General features: G+C 45.7%; 3 protein-coding genes across 3 annotated transcripts; 2 read left to right on the plus strand and 1 right to left on the minus strand.

Moving 5' to 3' along the window:
• Positions 1-1,589: 1,589 nt before the first annotated feature.
• On the plus strand, positions 1,590-5,245 carry BDW43DRAFT_315536 (uncharacterized protein; the record flags this gene model as incomplete). Its single annotated transcript, XM_032048095.1, has 8 exons — positions 1,590-1,825; positions 1,877-2,074; positions 2,135-2,496; positions 2,563-3,030; positions 3,109-3,243; positions 3,298-3,428; positions 4,430-4,741; positions 4,796-5,245. The coding sequence occupies 8 exons, from the start codon at positions 1,590-1,592 to the stop codon at positions 5,243-5,245; spliced, it is 2,292 nt and encodes a 763-aa protein (XP_031895603.1).
• Positions 5,246-5,264: 19 nt separating this feature from the next.
• BDW43DRAFT_289941 (uncharacterized protein) lies at positions 5,265-5,794 on the plus strand. Its single transcript, XM_032043461.1, has one exon. The coding sequence runs from the start codon at positions 5,366-5,368 to the stop codon at positions 5,609-5,611; it is 246 nt and encodes an 81-aa protein (XP_031895604.1). The 5' UTR covers positions 5,265-5,365; the 3' UTR covers positions 5,612-5,794.
• A 2,320-nt stretch (positions 5,795-8,114) lies between these two features.
• Positions 8,115-9,437, minus strand: BDW43DRAFT_322766 (uncharacterized protein; the record flags this gene model as incomplete). Its single annotated transcript, XM_032049618.1, has 2 exons — positions 8,228-9,437; positions 8,115-8,181 (listed from the first exon to the last, which is right to left on the minus strand). The coding sequence occupies exons 1-2, from the start codon at positions 9,427-9,429 to the stop codon at positions 8,115-8,117; spliced, it is 1,269 nt and encodes a 422-aa protein (XP_031895605.1). The 5' UTR covers positions 9,430-9,437.
• Between the last annotated feature and the right edge of the window lie 2,034 nt (positions 9,438-11,471).

The raw sequence follows: 11,471 nt of genomic DNA on the forward strand, positions 1-11,471 counted from the left end.
AAAAAAAAAAAAAAAAAAAAAAAAAAAAAAGACGGAAATGTCGGCGTATGTTTTGGATCGGCAAAGTACGAAAGTGCCGCAAAAGTACCTGGCCCCTATTCGGCACTCTGGGTTAAGCAGATTAATGAATAATTGTTGAATGAAGACAATACATACTCTGCTGCGAGTTATTTACAAGATAGTGCGTTCTCGCTTGTGGAGGCTCAGGCTGGGCCATGGTACTTCTGCTACGGCATTGAGTCCTCATTACCCGGAGACTTGGTCAAATTCCCATTGACTTGTGTATGTGGAACGGGACCACTCAATTGGATGGTCGGTTAGACATAGTATCTGATGATAGGATAGCGGTTCGTGGCGGTCAAAGGATCTTAGTTAGCTCACTCCTCCTAACGCAGGGGGAGTAAGCACTAAAAAATCTATGAATCATAGCCGCGGCCGAGAAGTGTTAACGAAGGATACCTCATGTAGTAATCGAGTGGCTTTCGAAGGATTTGTTCCACGTGGCAATAGATTTCGTCGAACAAAATAAAAGAAAGGAAAAAATAATAATTCTCATCCTTCTCCCGGAATTTAGGGGGATAGGACCCTTCTAGCTGTCGATCGATTAGGCCAAGACTGGTTCTTCCAGATGAGCAGCTTCTAGAAAGAACAAAATCGGCGTTGTGGTCAACTATTGAACACCTCACCGGATTAGTATTTATGTTTAGAAAATAGGGGAGCCCATAGGACACGTTTCTAGAATTCTGCGTACGATTTAAAAATGCACGACCGAACAAGGTTCCTGCAGGGACATGGCACTGCTACCTGTGGCTCAGGGGTTATTCAGAAAGCATAGGGTAAGAAAGAAGTATACGTCCTACGTACTCTGCTACTCTTCAATACCTATACCAGGATGATTTTAGAGTACACTTTAACAAATCCGTGATTACTTGGGCTATATTCTACATGAACTAAGCTGTCTACTAAGCCAACTACATGATAAGGAAACCCTAACTGCTGCTCCATCCACATCCAAATTACTCTATATAAAAAGTAGTGGATAGTCACATGACCCTACAACAGCTGAGATTCAGAAGTCCATCTAAGTAGGTTAATAAATTATGGAGTAGCAAAACAGTACAAAATATTATCCAACACAGTACTAGTAGCTAGTTAGATCTCGCAGAATGGTAGATACTCGAATGATATGACAGAACTTATATGAAACCCACCAATTTTCCCCAGCGAAGCGCGGCAAACAACATAAGGCCATAACAAAAGCCACTTCCAACGCGAGACAAAGGTTAAAGAACCAATAGGTTGCCAAGCCCAAGAAGAAGCGAGACTGGCTGAAGTATGGCATAAGCGCTACTCCCCCAGCCTTCGCTCCAATCGGCCACCGCTGCAGCTCATACCCCACCTGAAAAAAGCTCCCATAACTGAACCTCATTCTTATCATTTACTCAGCTCGAAAAATCATGATCTTCTAGTATGGCCATCGCCATGAGTATCAAGTAGACAGGGGTCCGCGTTGCGATTAATCCCGAAAAAAAAAATTGCAATCCTATGCCGACTACACGGTGGCATGGGTTTGCACCCTCTCGCTGGAGATGACAGCCGCGATCGCGATGCTCAACGATAAACACCCGCAGCTCCAGAACCCGGTCACAGACTCCAATGCCTACGCGCTTGGAACACCTGCTGGTCACAATGTGGTGATTGCATGCCTTCCGTTCGGCATTTACGGCACTGTCTGTATCCGCCACGGCGGTGATTTCGCACCTGACGTCGACGTTTACCCAGATCCAATATGCCTTGATGGTTGGGATTGGGGGAGGCGTGCCGAGTAAGTTGCTTGATATTCGCCTTGGGGATGTGGTGGTAAGCAAGCCCACAGGGCAGTGGTGCAGTATGATTATGGGGAGACGGTGCGAGGCGGAAGATTCGAGCAAACGGGCATGTTGAATCACCCGCCGCAGCTGTTATTGACGCATATATCTCGATTGGAAGCTGAGCGTCGTGCGACGAAAGATAATAATGGTATTTCTGGCGTCATCGCAAAGGTTTTGGATGAGCGTCCATCTATGATAGATGAGTTTGGGTGTCCCGGTCCGGATTAGGATGTCCTATTCAGCACCGCGTATCATCATACCAGCAGCAATGACAATTGTAACGACTGTGATTCGGCGCAGAAGGTCCAGAGAGATCCACTAGGCTCTCTAGAGCCTCAGGTTTGCTACGGCCTCATTGCCTTGGGTGATAAGGTTATGAAGGACTCGCAGACGCGGGATCGGTTAGCGCATAAAACAGGAGCGATATGTTTTGAGATGGGGACGGCTGGTCTGATGAACCAGCTTCCCTGTTTGGTGATTCGTGGAATCTGTGACTATGCAGATTCCTACAAGAACAGAAAATGGCAAGGGTATGCTGCTCTGACAGCCGCCGTGTACGGAAAATTGCTCTCGTCGGCTGTTGCGAACATGCCTTTGCCTGGAAACATACCACCATCTGGAATGAGTATGCGAGTTTCCTGTGCTCGATCTTCCTTAGCATAGACCCAATCTGACCTATACATGAATATAGAGAAGAACCTAACGCAGGACGAAAAAAATTGCCTGCGAAGCTTGTTCCTCACGGACCCAGTCGAGGATAAGAATGCGCTCAAGCGCAGGAAGGGAGACCAAGCTCCGTACACTTGCCAATGGTTTTTGAAGACTCGAGAACTTCAAGAATGGCTCAAAGCACACCCGATAATTGGCCCCAAAACTGCCGAGAGCAGCGCTCGGCTAGATTTGAACATCTTGTGGCTATACGGGAATCCCGGGACCAGGAAGTTGACTATAGCCATCACTATTGTCGAAGAATTACCAAATGCCCCTTTCTTCGACAAAAACAAGGTCCTTGCCTACTTCTTCTGTGACTCTAGCTCGAGCGATCGGTCAACCGCCCAGGCAGTCCTACGCGGGATACTGTATCAATTGATCAAGAATCGCCCAGGATTGATAGACTTCGTTTTGCCTAAGTTCAAGGAGAGAGGCGAAAAGCTATGGAGTTCGTTCAATGGATTGTAGTCTGTTCTTGTGGACATTGGATCCGACACCTTCTCTGGCGAGAAATATTGCGTTATAGATGCTTTGGATGAATGCGATGCTGAGTCCCAAGAGATTCTGCTCTCCCAAATTCAGCGGACATTCCAAGCATACGGTCCAGACCCTCCTCGTCATCTCCATATCTTAGTTACCAGCAGGCCGTATCCCGAGATTGGTCGGTACCTGAAGAATCAATTCCGTAGCTAGAATCTACTATCATATCCGCAAGTTGCCAAAGACCTTCAGCGCATGACCAAAGCCAAGGTCAAGGAGCTGGGCACGAGGAATCGCTATTCCACCAAGGTCGCGACAGAAGTGTCTTCGATCAAGGAAAGGCCGAAGGCACGTTCTTGTGGGTCGGTATCGTCTGCGAGGACATGTGGCATGTTCGGTCTTGAGACGCTCTTAGGACTCTGCAAAGCTTCCCCAGAGAGCTGCATTCTCTATACCAGAAACTGATAGACTCTGCCCTTTGTCACAACGCCGAAGGCAACAACACAACCCTGCAGATAATGAGCTTCGTGGCCATCTCCCCACAGCCACTGAGTGTGGCATAACTGGCAGTGGCCTGTAACGTGTACCACGGAGAGGATGAAGAAGAGTGGCTCATATTCACTCAAGAGGATGTTGAAATGTGCCGCCTCATAATAATCATCCAAGATGACATCGTTCGGCTACTGCACAAGTCGGTCAGGGACTTCCTCCTCCGAGAGGGAGCCCAGAGAAGCTGCCTTATCAATGAGCTGAAAGTCCACACCACTTTAGCATATCGTTGCTTCGATCACTGGCTGGAGTAGTACCACTTACTAGGCCCAGATCTACTGCTAGATCGTAACTTCCCGTTTTTGGAATATGCGGTTCGATACTGTTTCGTACATACCGCTGCAGCCAAACATGAGTTCTGGGTGAGAAAGGAGCATGAGCGGCTCTTCAGGGTTTAATCAAGCAAAAGGGATAGACCCTTAAAGTTACTGTACCTCTATGCCGGGCAAAATTTGCCCATTCGTCATATGCCTATCCATCTCGAGAGATTCTCTATATTCCACTTTGCAGCAGTATTCGGAGTGGAATGCCTCCTGCTATTTGCATTAGCAGATTTGCAACGGAGTCACTGGGTGGGAAGATTATTCAGACGCAATGAGGCCCGATTTAATAATAAGAATTATGAAATGGACGACGGCACTACCCCTTTGCAGGTAGCTGCGTCAACCGGGAATCTAAATATAGTGACCGTGCTGTTGTAGAGAGGCGTTCCCAACATGTGGATACGTACGGATGTCCTACAAGCTGCAGCGGAGAACATAAGACCACGCGACGGAGATGTTGAGTTTCCTGCTTGACCACGAAACAATAATATTCAGATACCTGAGAGTGTTCTTGAGACCGCCGCTAAGAACCCAGTATGTGGGAGAGACGTGGTGGCGGTAATCCTCCATCGGAGAGGCTATATTAACATCACCGAGAGTGCGCTCAAAGCTGCTGCACAAAATCGAGGCCAAGAAGGAGAGGTGGTTTCTCTGCTTTTAGACCACCGAGAATCTGAGCTCGAAATTACAGAAGATGTGTTGCTAAAAGCTACTGTTAACGACCCTGGAAATACCAAGGAGGTCATGATGATTCTCCTTGAGCGCCACCGTGGAAGACTGCATTTGAGTGACAACATTGTCGAAAAAGTATGACGATATCTTGATTCAGATGTCTTAAATGCCGTTTTAGACCATATCAAGGACCCGATAACGCTCAACAGCTCTCTCCTTACGGAAACTTCGTACAATGCTCTCAGTGGCGGAGAGGTCATGGAAGTCCTTCTGAAACGATGTAGTAGTCCAGAATATATAACTGCGAACCTTTTGATAAACTTCAGCACATACGGTGAGGTTAACAATTTCCTCTTGGAACACCGACGTGGCCAGATTGAGATGACTGAGGATATTATTTCGGACGTCGTACAAAACGTTCTGCACGGCGAAAGTGTTATGTTGGCCCTCCTGAGACGATGCAGGAATCCACTTGAAGAGTCCCAGGTGATTGAGATTGCTGAGAAATTTGAGGCCGGGGTCATAAAACTTTTACTGGAGCAGGACGAGCATAGTCGGATGGCGAAAACAATCATCCCAGCTATAGCAGATACGTGGATGGACAGGAAGAAAGTGGCGTTGGGCGTTCTACAAATCTAGAAGAAGGAAATCAACAGCGGTGGTGTGCTAATTGTTTTTATTTGCGAAAAGTTTAATTCCGACGTTGTTCAGCTTGCTCTTGCTCGCCAATCGCAGTTTGAAAGCACAGACTCAATAATCATGGCTACTAGAAGGAATGAGCGGGGCGGGACAGAGGTGATGATAACAATATTGGGGCAAGACAATCATATTGACCTCGGAGAAATCGCCATGGTATGTCGTCATTTCAACTCCGAGGTCGTTTCAGTTTTACGAGCCCGGCAACCCCATATGCAGCTTACAGAAGCTGTGGTAACTGCAGTATCACTGAACAAAGTGCATGAGAGTCTAGTGATGGAAGTTCTCCTGCGTCAAGGTGAAAGGTAGAGATCAGTTAGGGTTCAGTTGCGGGCTAATCATTTCAACGAAGAAACATCCCCCACAGCCACTTCTGCTGCGGTTGTCCCGAGGCTGACTTGCTTTAATACTCCAAGATGAGCCTGGATTATATAGATAGATTGGGAGTAAGTGCGAAACACTCTGCAGACATCACATCCGCCAAAGTAGAGAATTTCAACGGTCCCACCATGCACAGCCTACTGCGTACTCCCAAGGGAGTCAATCAGCAGTCATCCCCAGTGTTGGTTGAACCGATCTCTTCCAGCAGTGTCGGTAGAAGTCGCCGATCCCCCCGATGTCTTGCCCGATCGGGTAATTCCAGGTCACGGCAACAGAATTGCCCTTATTCCCCCCTCCCTTGGACTCACGCGAAGATATAACATAAACGTCAGCCTCCTCTGTCTCAATTGAGATCCAGATACGAAAATATCAACTCAAGTCTTAATGACTCCGTCAATATCGAAGATCCCCGCTCTCGCACTCTCCCTCTATGCTAGCCACACTCTGGCCGAGCCCTGGAAAGCCATCGATGCAGATTTCGCCGATCCCGGCGGCATAAAGACCGACGGCGACTAGTACGCCTTCGCGACATCGGCCAACGGCGTTAATGCACAGATAGTGCATTCCGACGATTTCACAACCTGGGACGTCTTGGACGGTCAAGACGCGCTGCCGGGTCCTTTTCCCAGCTAGGTGGAAAATGCTAAACTCCCGGCAGTCTGGGCGCCGGACGTGATTCAGCGGGTCAGTTTACACACGTCTCTTCAGTCAGTCACAGGAGTATTGCTTCAAACCGAATATGACCGGACGACAGAACATTCGTCATGTACTACTCCGCCTCGACGAGCGAAGACGAGAGCACACATTGCATTGGCGTTGCAACGTCGTCCTCAGTCACCGGTCCCTACACTCCCGAGCAGGACGTTCTGGCCTGTGACATCAACAGAGGCGCGAATCTTACGCAAAGCTTCTAACTTTTAAATGGTATTTAAGACATCCTAGATGTTTCCATGTACTCTAAACATAAATTATCTACTGGTAGACATGTATTCTTGAGGTTTAGTTAGAGGCTTAACAGTTCCTACATACTAGCATAAGGACTCCCCCAAACCTTGAATCAAAGGCTAAACTTTCTAACAAACGATGCCGAGGAGAAAGCAAAAGGTTAGGGATATAAAGCGCAGAAGACTGGAGCTCTTAATAAGCTGGAGGACTGCAACATCATGCCGTGTTTTCCCCATCTTCCTCGCGTTCTCATAGCTACGGCAAAATTGGGAACGTATCGCGCTACGTACGGCTTGCTTATCGAGACATTTATACCCCGGAGTTCCCGCTGTTCTCTTATGGGTTTTGAGAGTGTGTTGCCAAAGTTACGGACGAACTAACGTTGCTCAAAATTTGATCATCACCCAGCCGCGTGACGTGGACTATCACGGTCCAATCTAAACCTGCGACCTAATACTTTGAGAAAAATTGGATGGTCTAGTATATGTAGGAGATATACGGTGTCATATTTCAGCTGAAAATAGGGCTAGTATAGAACGCCAACGGCGTTCTACCGCTAAAAGCGTCGTGAGGAGAATAGAGCTCTTATAAGCCGGCTAAGCCAAAACCTCGATGAGACCCCAACGCGGGCTTTATCGAGCCGAGAAAACAGGGCATCTGAAATCTTTTTATATATATTTGCATGGTGAATCTAATATGGCTTCATCTTGATCAAAATAGGCAATTTTTTAGTGTTTTTATTGAACTGTATAGAAATTTTTCATTGAGCTGGGAATTCCATTGAGCTGTAGCCGACCCCCAACTTACCTACTGTAGGGGGTCGGAGGTGAGACGGATAAAGAATTCTTTCCAACAGCGGACTACAGGTTTATTCTAAATACTTTCTGTCTTCAAAATGAATAGAGATGGAAAATTTATTTTTAGTCTAAAGGCTTATAATTCAAGATACTATTTAGCTTTTACTGTAGAGTAGGAATCCCTTAGCTAGTAATACTGTAAAGAAAAAAGTCAGATGAAGGTAGTAAATTAGTAGATTAATTGGAAGAATAGAACTAATATGATATGACTGACTTTGCTGACTGCTTAGATGGGTTGCTACTGGCAATTATCATCGCCGGTGCATTTATGCATGAGATGGGAACCGGCATCAAGGAGTGCCTACAATAATATAGAAATGAAGAAGGGAACGCAGGACAGAACATGCGTGTCTACTGTAGAAAGAACAACGATTGATAAGCAAGATAGGTCCTATGAAGGAGCAAACCCCAGCGACTCTGCACCCGATGGGGGTCGGAGGTATGATGCTGAATCTCCGTCGTAAGCAACAGTGACACTTCACACCGCATAATCCTGACCATTATTTACATACAACGTCTAGAAGATGGCAAAGCTTCTCGATATGTATTTGACAAAAACGGTGCTCCGATCAAGGAATTCACTTTTCCCGAAAACGCATTATGCACATTTTATTTTAACTTTAACCATTCTAGAAATGTGGAAAAAGGTTGGACCATCGGGGAGTAGAGTATGCGCCTGCCGGCAAGCTTCTCACACTAAGGAAAGCTTCAAGCGTGAGATACCCAATGCAAAGCAAGTAACCCAACACGGCCCAGAGGCATTATTCCAACAACCAAGAACCGAGACCAGATGGGGAGCCCTGCTGGCCATTTGTTTGAATGCTTGCTTGAATGCTCGTCCGGTGCATCTTCTATCTCGTCTCCCTCTGCGGCACACCGAAGCATTGTAACTATAGCTTTCGACCAGTAGGTTACCATATGGCCGTCTGCAAACCGCAGATCATAGACCCCTCGCATAACGTACTGTTCTATATCCTTCTCCCAAACGGCCAAGCATAAAGCTAGGGGAAATGCCCCTAGGCCGAGAGCTGATATACGCCAAAGAAGGCGCTCTGTGGAAGTAGGAAAGTGTGAATTCCACACTGTAGCGTGAAGGACACCGTTAATGATCGCCATAATCGTGGCCCAGACATGTATGTTGCTGGGATAGTTCGCTCCAATGTCATATGCTGCACGAGCTGACATACGCAAAAACTCACATCGGTCTCTTCTCTCAGTAATGAAATATTGCTTCCGAAAGTAACCAGTACCTTCTGCATTGACATCATGTCCCAAGAGCGACAACAAGTTTGAATCCAATGAAAGAGCAATAGGTTCCCCAATGTCTAGTGGTTTCTCCCACCAGCAGAAATATGCTATGACCGAATACAAGATTTGGATTAGGATATGGGCCTCAAGTAATGTTACCGGTAGGCCTGTAGCCTTTCGGCCAATACATTGTACAACCATCCACAAGATCTGAATAGCGACAACGAGTTTTGCAATGTCACTAGCCTTGCCCTTGTCCTCAATGTTCTGGTGGCCAAGTTGTGCTTGGGTAAGAACCTTTTTCCTGATAAGGTCCTTGAAAGTCTCGTGCTCCAGTAATTTTTCAAATCCTGATGGGCGAATAGTTGTAACAAGGTCGAGTCCTTCGCTTTGCTCATTCACTTTCACCACGAACCCCCCCATAACAGCAAAGAATGCTCCAGACGTTTGGAGCCAATCCTGATATTCGGGTTGATTCTCCCAAGCGCTCCGCCAAGCGCCGCATATCTTCCTTGCTCGTATTCGTTGAGCTACAGCAAAATATAACACAAACTCCGGAACCAGTGCAGCAAATAGCATCAGTGACAGTTTATAATAGACTCTCGCCCGACGTTGCTTCACAGGAACAACGTCAGAATGAACTGCTGTCCATATACAGAGGCCGAACGTGCTTGTACAGCTCAAGAGCAGTCCCATAGTACCCCGCTGGCTAGGTTCTGACACGTAAGAGGGCTCGACCTGGTTAACAGGGGCCGATAGAGCGGGAAGAAAAAATAAAGCTGATGGAAAAAGCAGCATGAGCTGGAAAATATCCATAGTTATTTATTCTGTTATGTCGAGTCTTAATAAAGGCCGTGCTCATGTTTTCTGTCTCCTTCATAGCAGGCTTCATCATGATGATGGTGTGCCTCATATCCCGTTTTAAATGTTGTGAATTGACCTGGGCTCACACAGTACTTTACATGTCAGAAAAACAAATGTTCCTGGGAACATTCTCTAACCGATCAGACACGATTATATTGTAAGGCTGTCGATAAGTACTCAGCCGTACTACGTGTTCTATCTGTATTTGTCAGCTGGACAGACCTGCTTCTTCGATCATGCAATAATCATTCCATTTGTGGGTTCTGAGTCGTCTCTTGAACTTCAGCCGCTGCAAAGCTATCAGGTTTAACGTAAAACCACGAAATACTACTGCGGGTTACAGCTCTGGATTGGACATTGATGTCTTGATGATCAGCGTAACAGTACCCTATTTTTCAAGGCAGTAGTGGCACAAGCTCAGGATTATTTTACCTAATGGCATCCCAGGTTCGCGTATCCAGGGAGACAGATCATTTATTGTTAATTGTGTCTCGATCAGGTAAGCTAGAGAGGTTGTTCTTGTAACTAATCCTTCAAATGTATAGAAGAGAATAGTAAATAGTAATCTTCCGCCGAGCTGCAACGAAGTTAAGTGAAAAGCAACTCTTGCGGTATATGAGGATACGAGCCTGTCCATAGTGAACAGGGTTTTAAACTCACAATCCACCTGCTTAATTTGCCCCCCTTCCCGGCAGACCCAACTCAAAGATAAGTGATCGTCGCCCCGCCTGAGGGATTGGATAGATCATTCAGCCTGTCACAAATATGTATATAATAAAAGCACTTGTTACATATCACAGACATAGGTTACTCTGTAGTTGAGGACAAACTACACCGCAATCAGGTCCTGTGAAACAATTCTCGGAACTACCTTTACCGAAACACAGTCCTTATACTATAAGATGTTTTTCACTTTCAATTATTGGAGGCCACGGCACATGACAACCCATCACTGTTATTTTCAGAGCGGATCTTGTCACTTCCCCTAGTTGGCTCTTTCACTGTGCACTGACTTCAACATTACTTCTTCTTCAGTTCAACTACATTCCTCCAGGAATACATATTGTCCCGGTTCGTCATTTGCTGCTTCCTGGCTGGTTGCCCTAGATGTCAACAACAATATTCTAGCTATTAGTGGCGGTTCCGATCACCCACCGGCGAAAGGCGGTGGGTGGTCGGCAGCATAAAGGAATTTTCAGCGTAAAGGAAGAAAATGAAGCAATTCGCATTATTACCACTAAACGCCTGTAGAATCAATAAAATAAAGTTGATTTCCTGATTCCTCTGCCGATCCTGTACCTGAGACTGCAGATTTATTTTCTGTATAGGGTGCTGGTAGAGAGTGACTGTATGCCTTTAAATATGCCTTATTCGCTGCTTTCTTATTTTTTTCATTATCTTTGGCCTTCCTGTCCGTAATAGACCGATTTATATCCTTTACGGGTAGTGTACCACTATCCCCGAGGTGTTAAATCTCTTGCTTAGTCTTTTTATGCCTTCAGGATGCCTATGCGGTCTCAATTTGCTCAAGAGTTAAATTCATGACAGTAAGCTACTCAGACAGAAGTTTTTACTGATAAAATAAGCGCTTAAGATAGCACTCAATGTGAGAATCAATTGGTATATCACTATTTAGAAGTTTAAATAGTTTTTCCTGATTCTTTTTAACTTGCTGAGCGCTTTTTAGAGGTGTATTTTTAACACTTGAAGATAAAGAATTCAGAGGAGGTATATTCTTACTATATATATAAAGATCAGGTATAGAGATCTCTGGTAGCAGTGGTAAAGTATTTTAAATAGCTTCAATAATTAAAGATCCATCTATAGAGAAGATATCGCGTTCTGAAGTTATAAATAAGATATGAATTAAAGAT

This window comes from Aspergillus alliaceus, assembly GCF_009176365.1.
Source record: "Aspergillus alliaceus strain CBS 536.65 unplaced genomic scaffold BDW43scaffold_60, whole genome shotgun sequence".
In the NCBI taxonomy this organism is placed as follows: domain Eukaryota; kingdom Fungi; phylum Ascomycota; class Eurotiomycetes; order Eurotiales; family Aspergillaceae; genus Aspergillus; species Aspergillus alliaceus.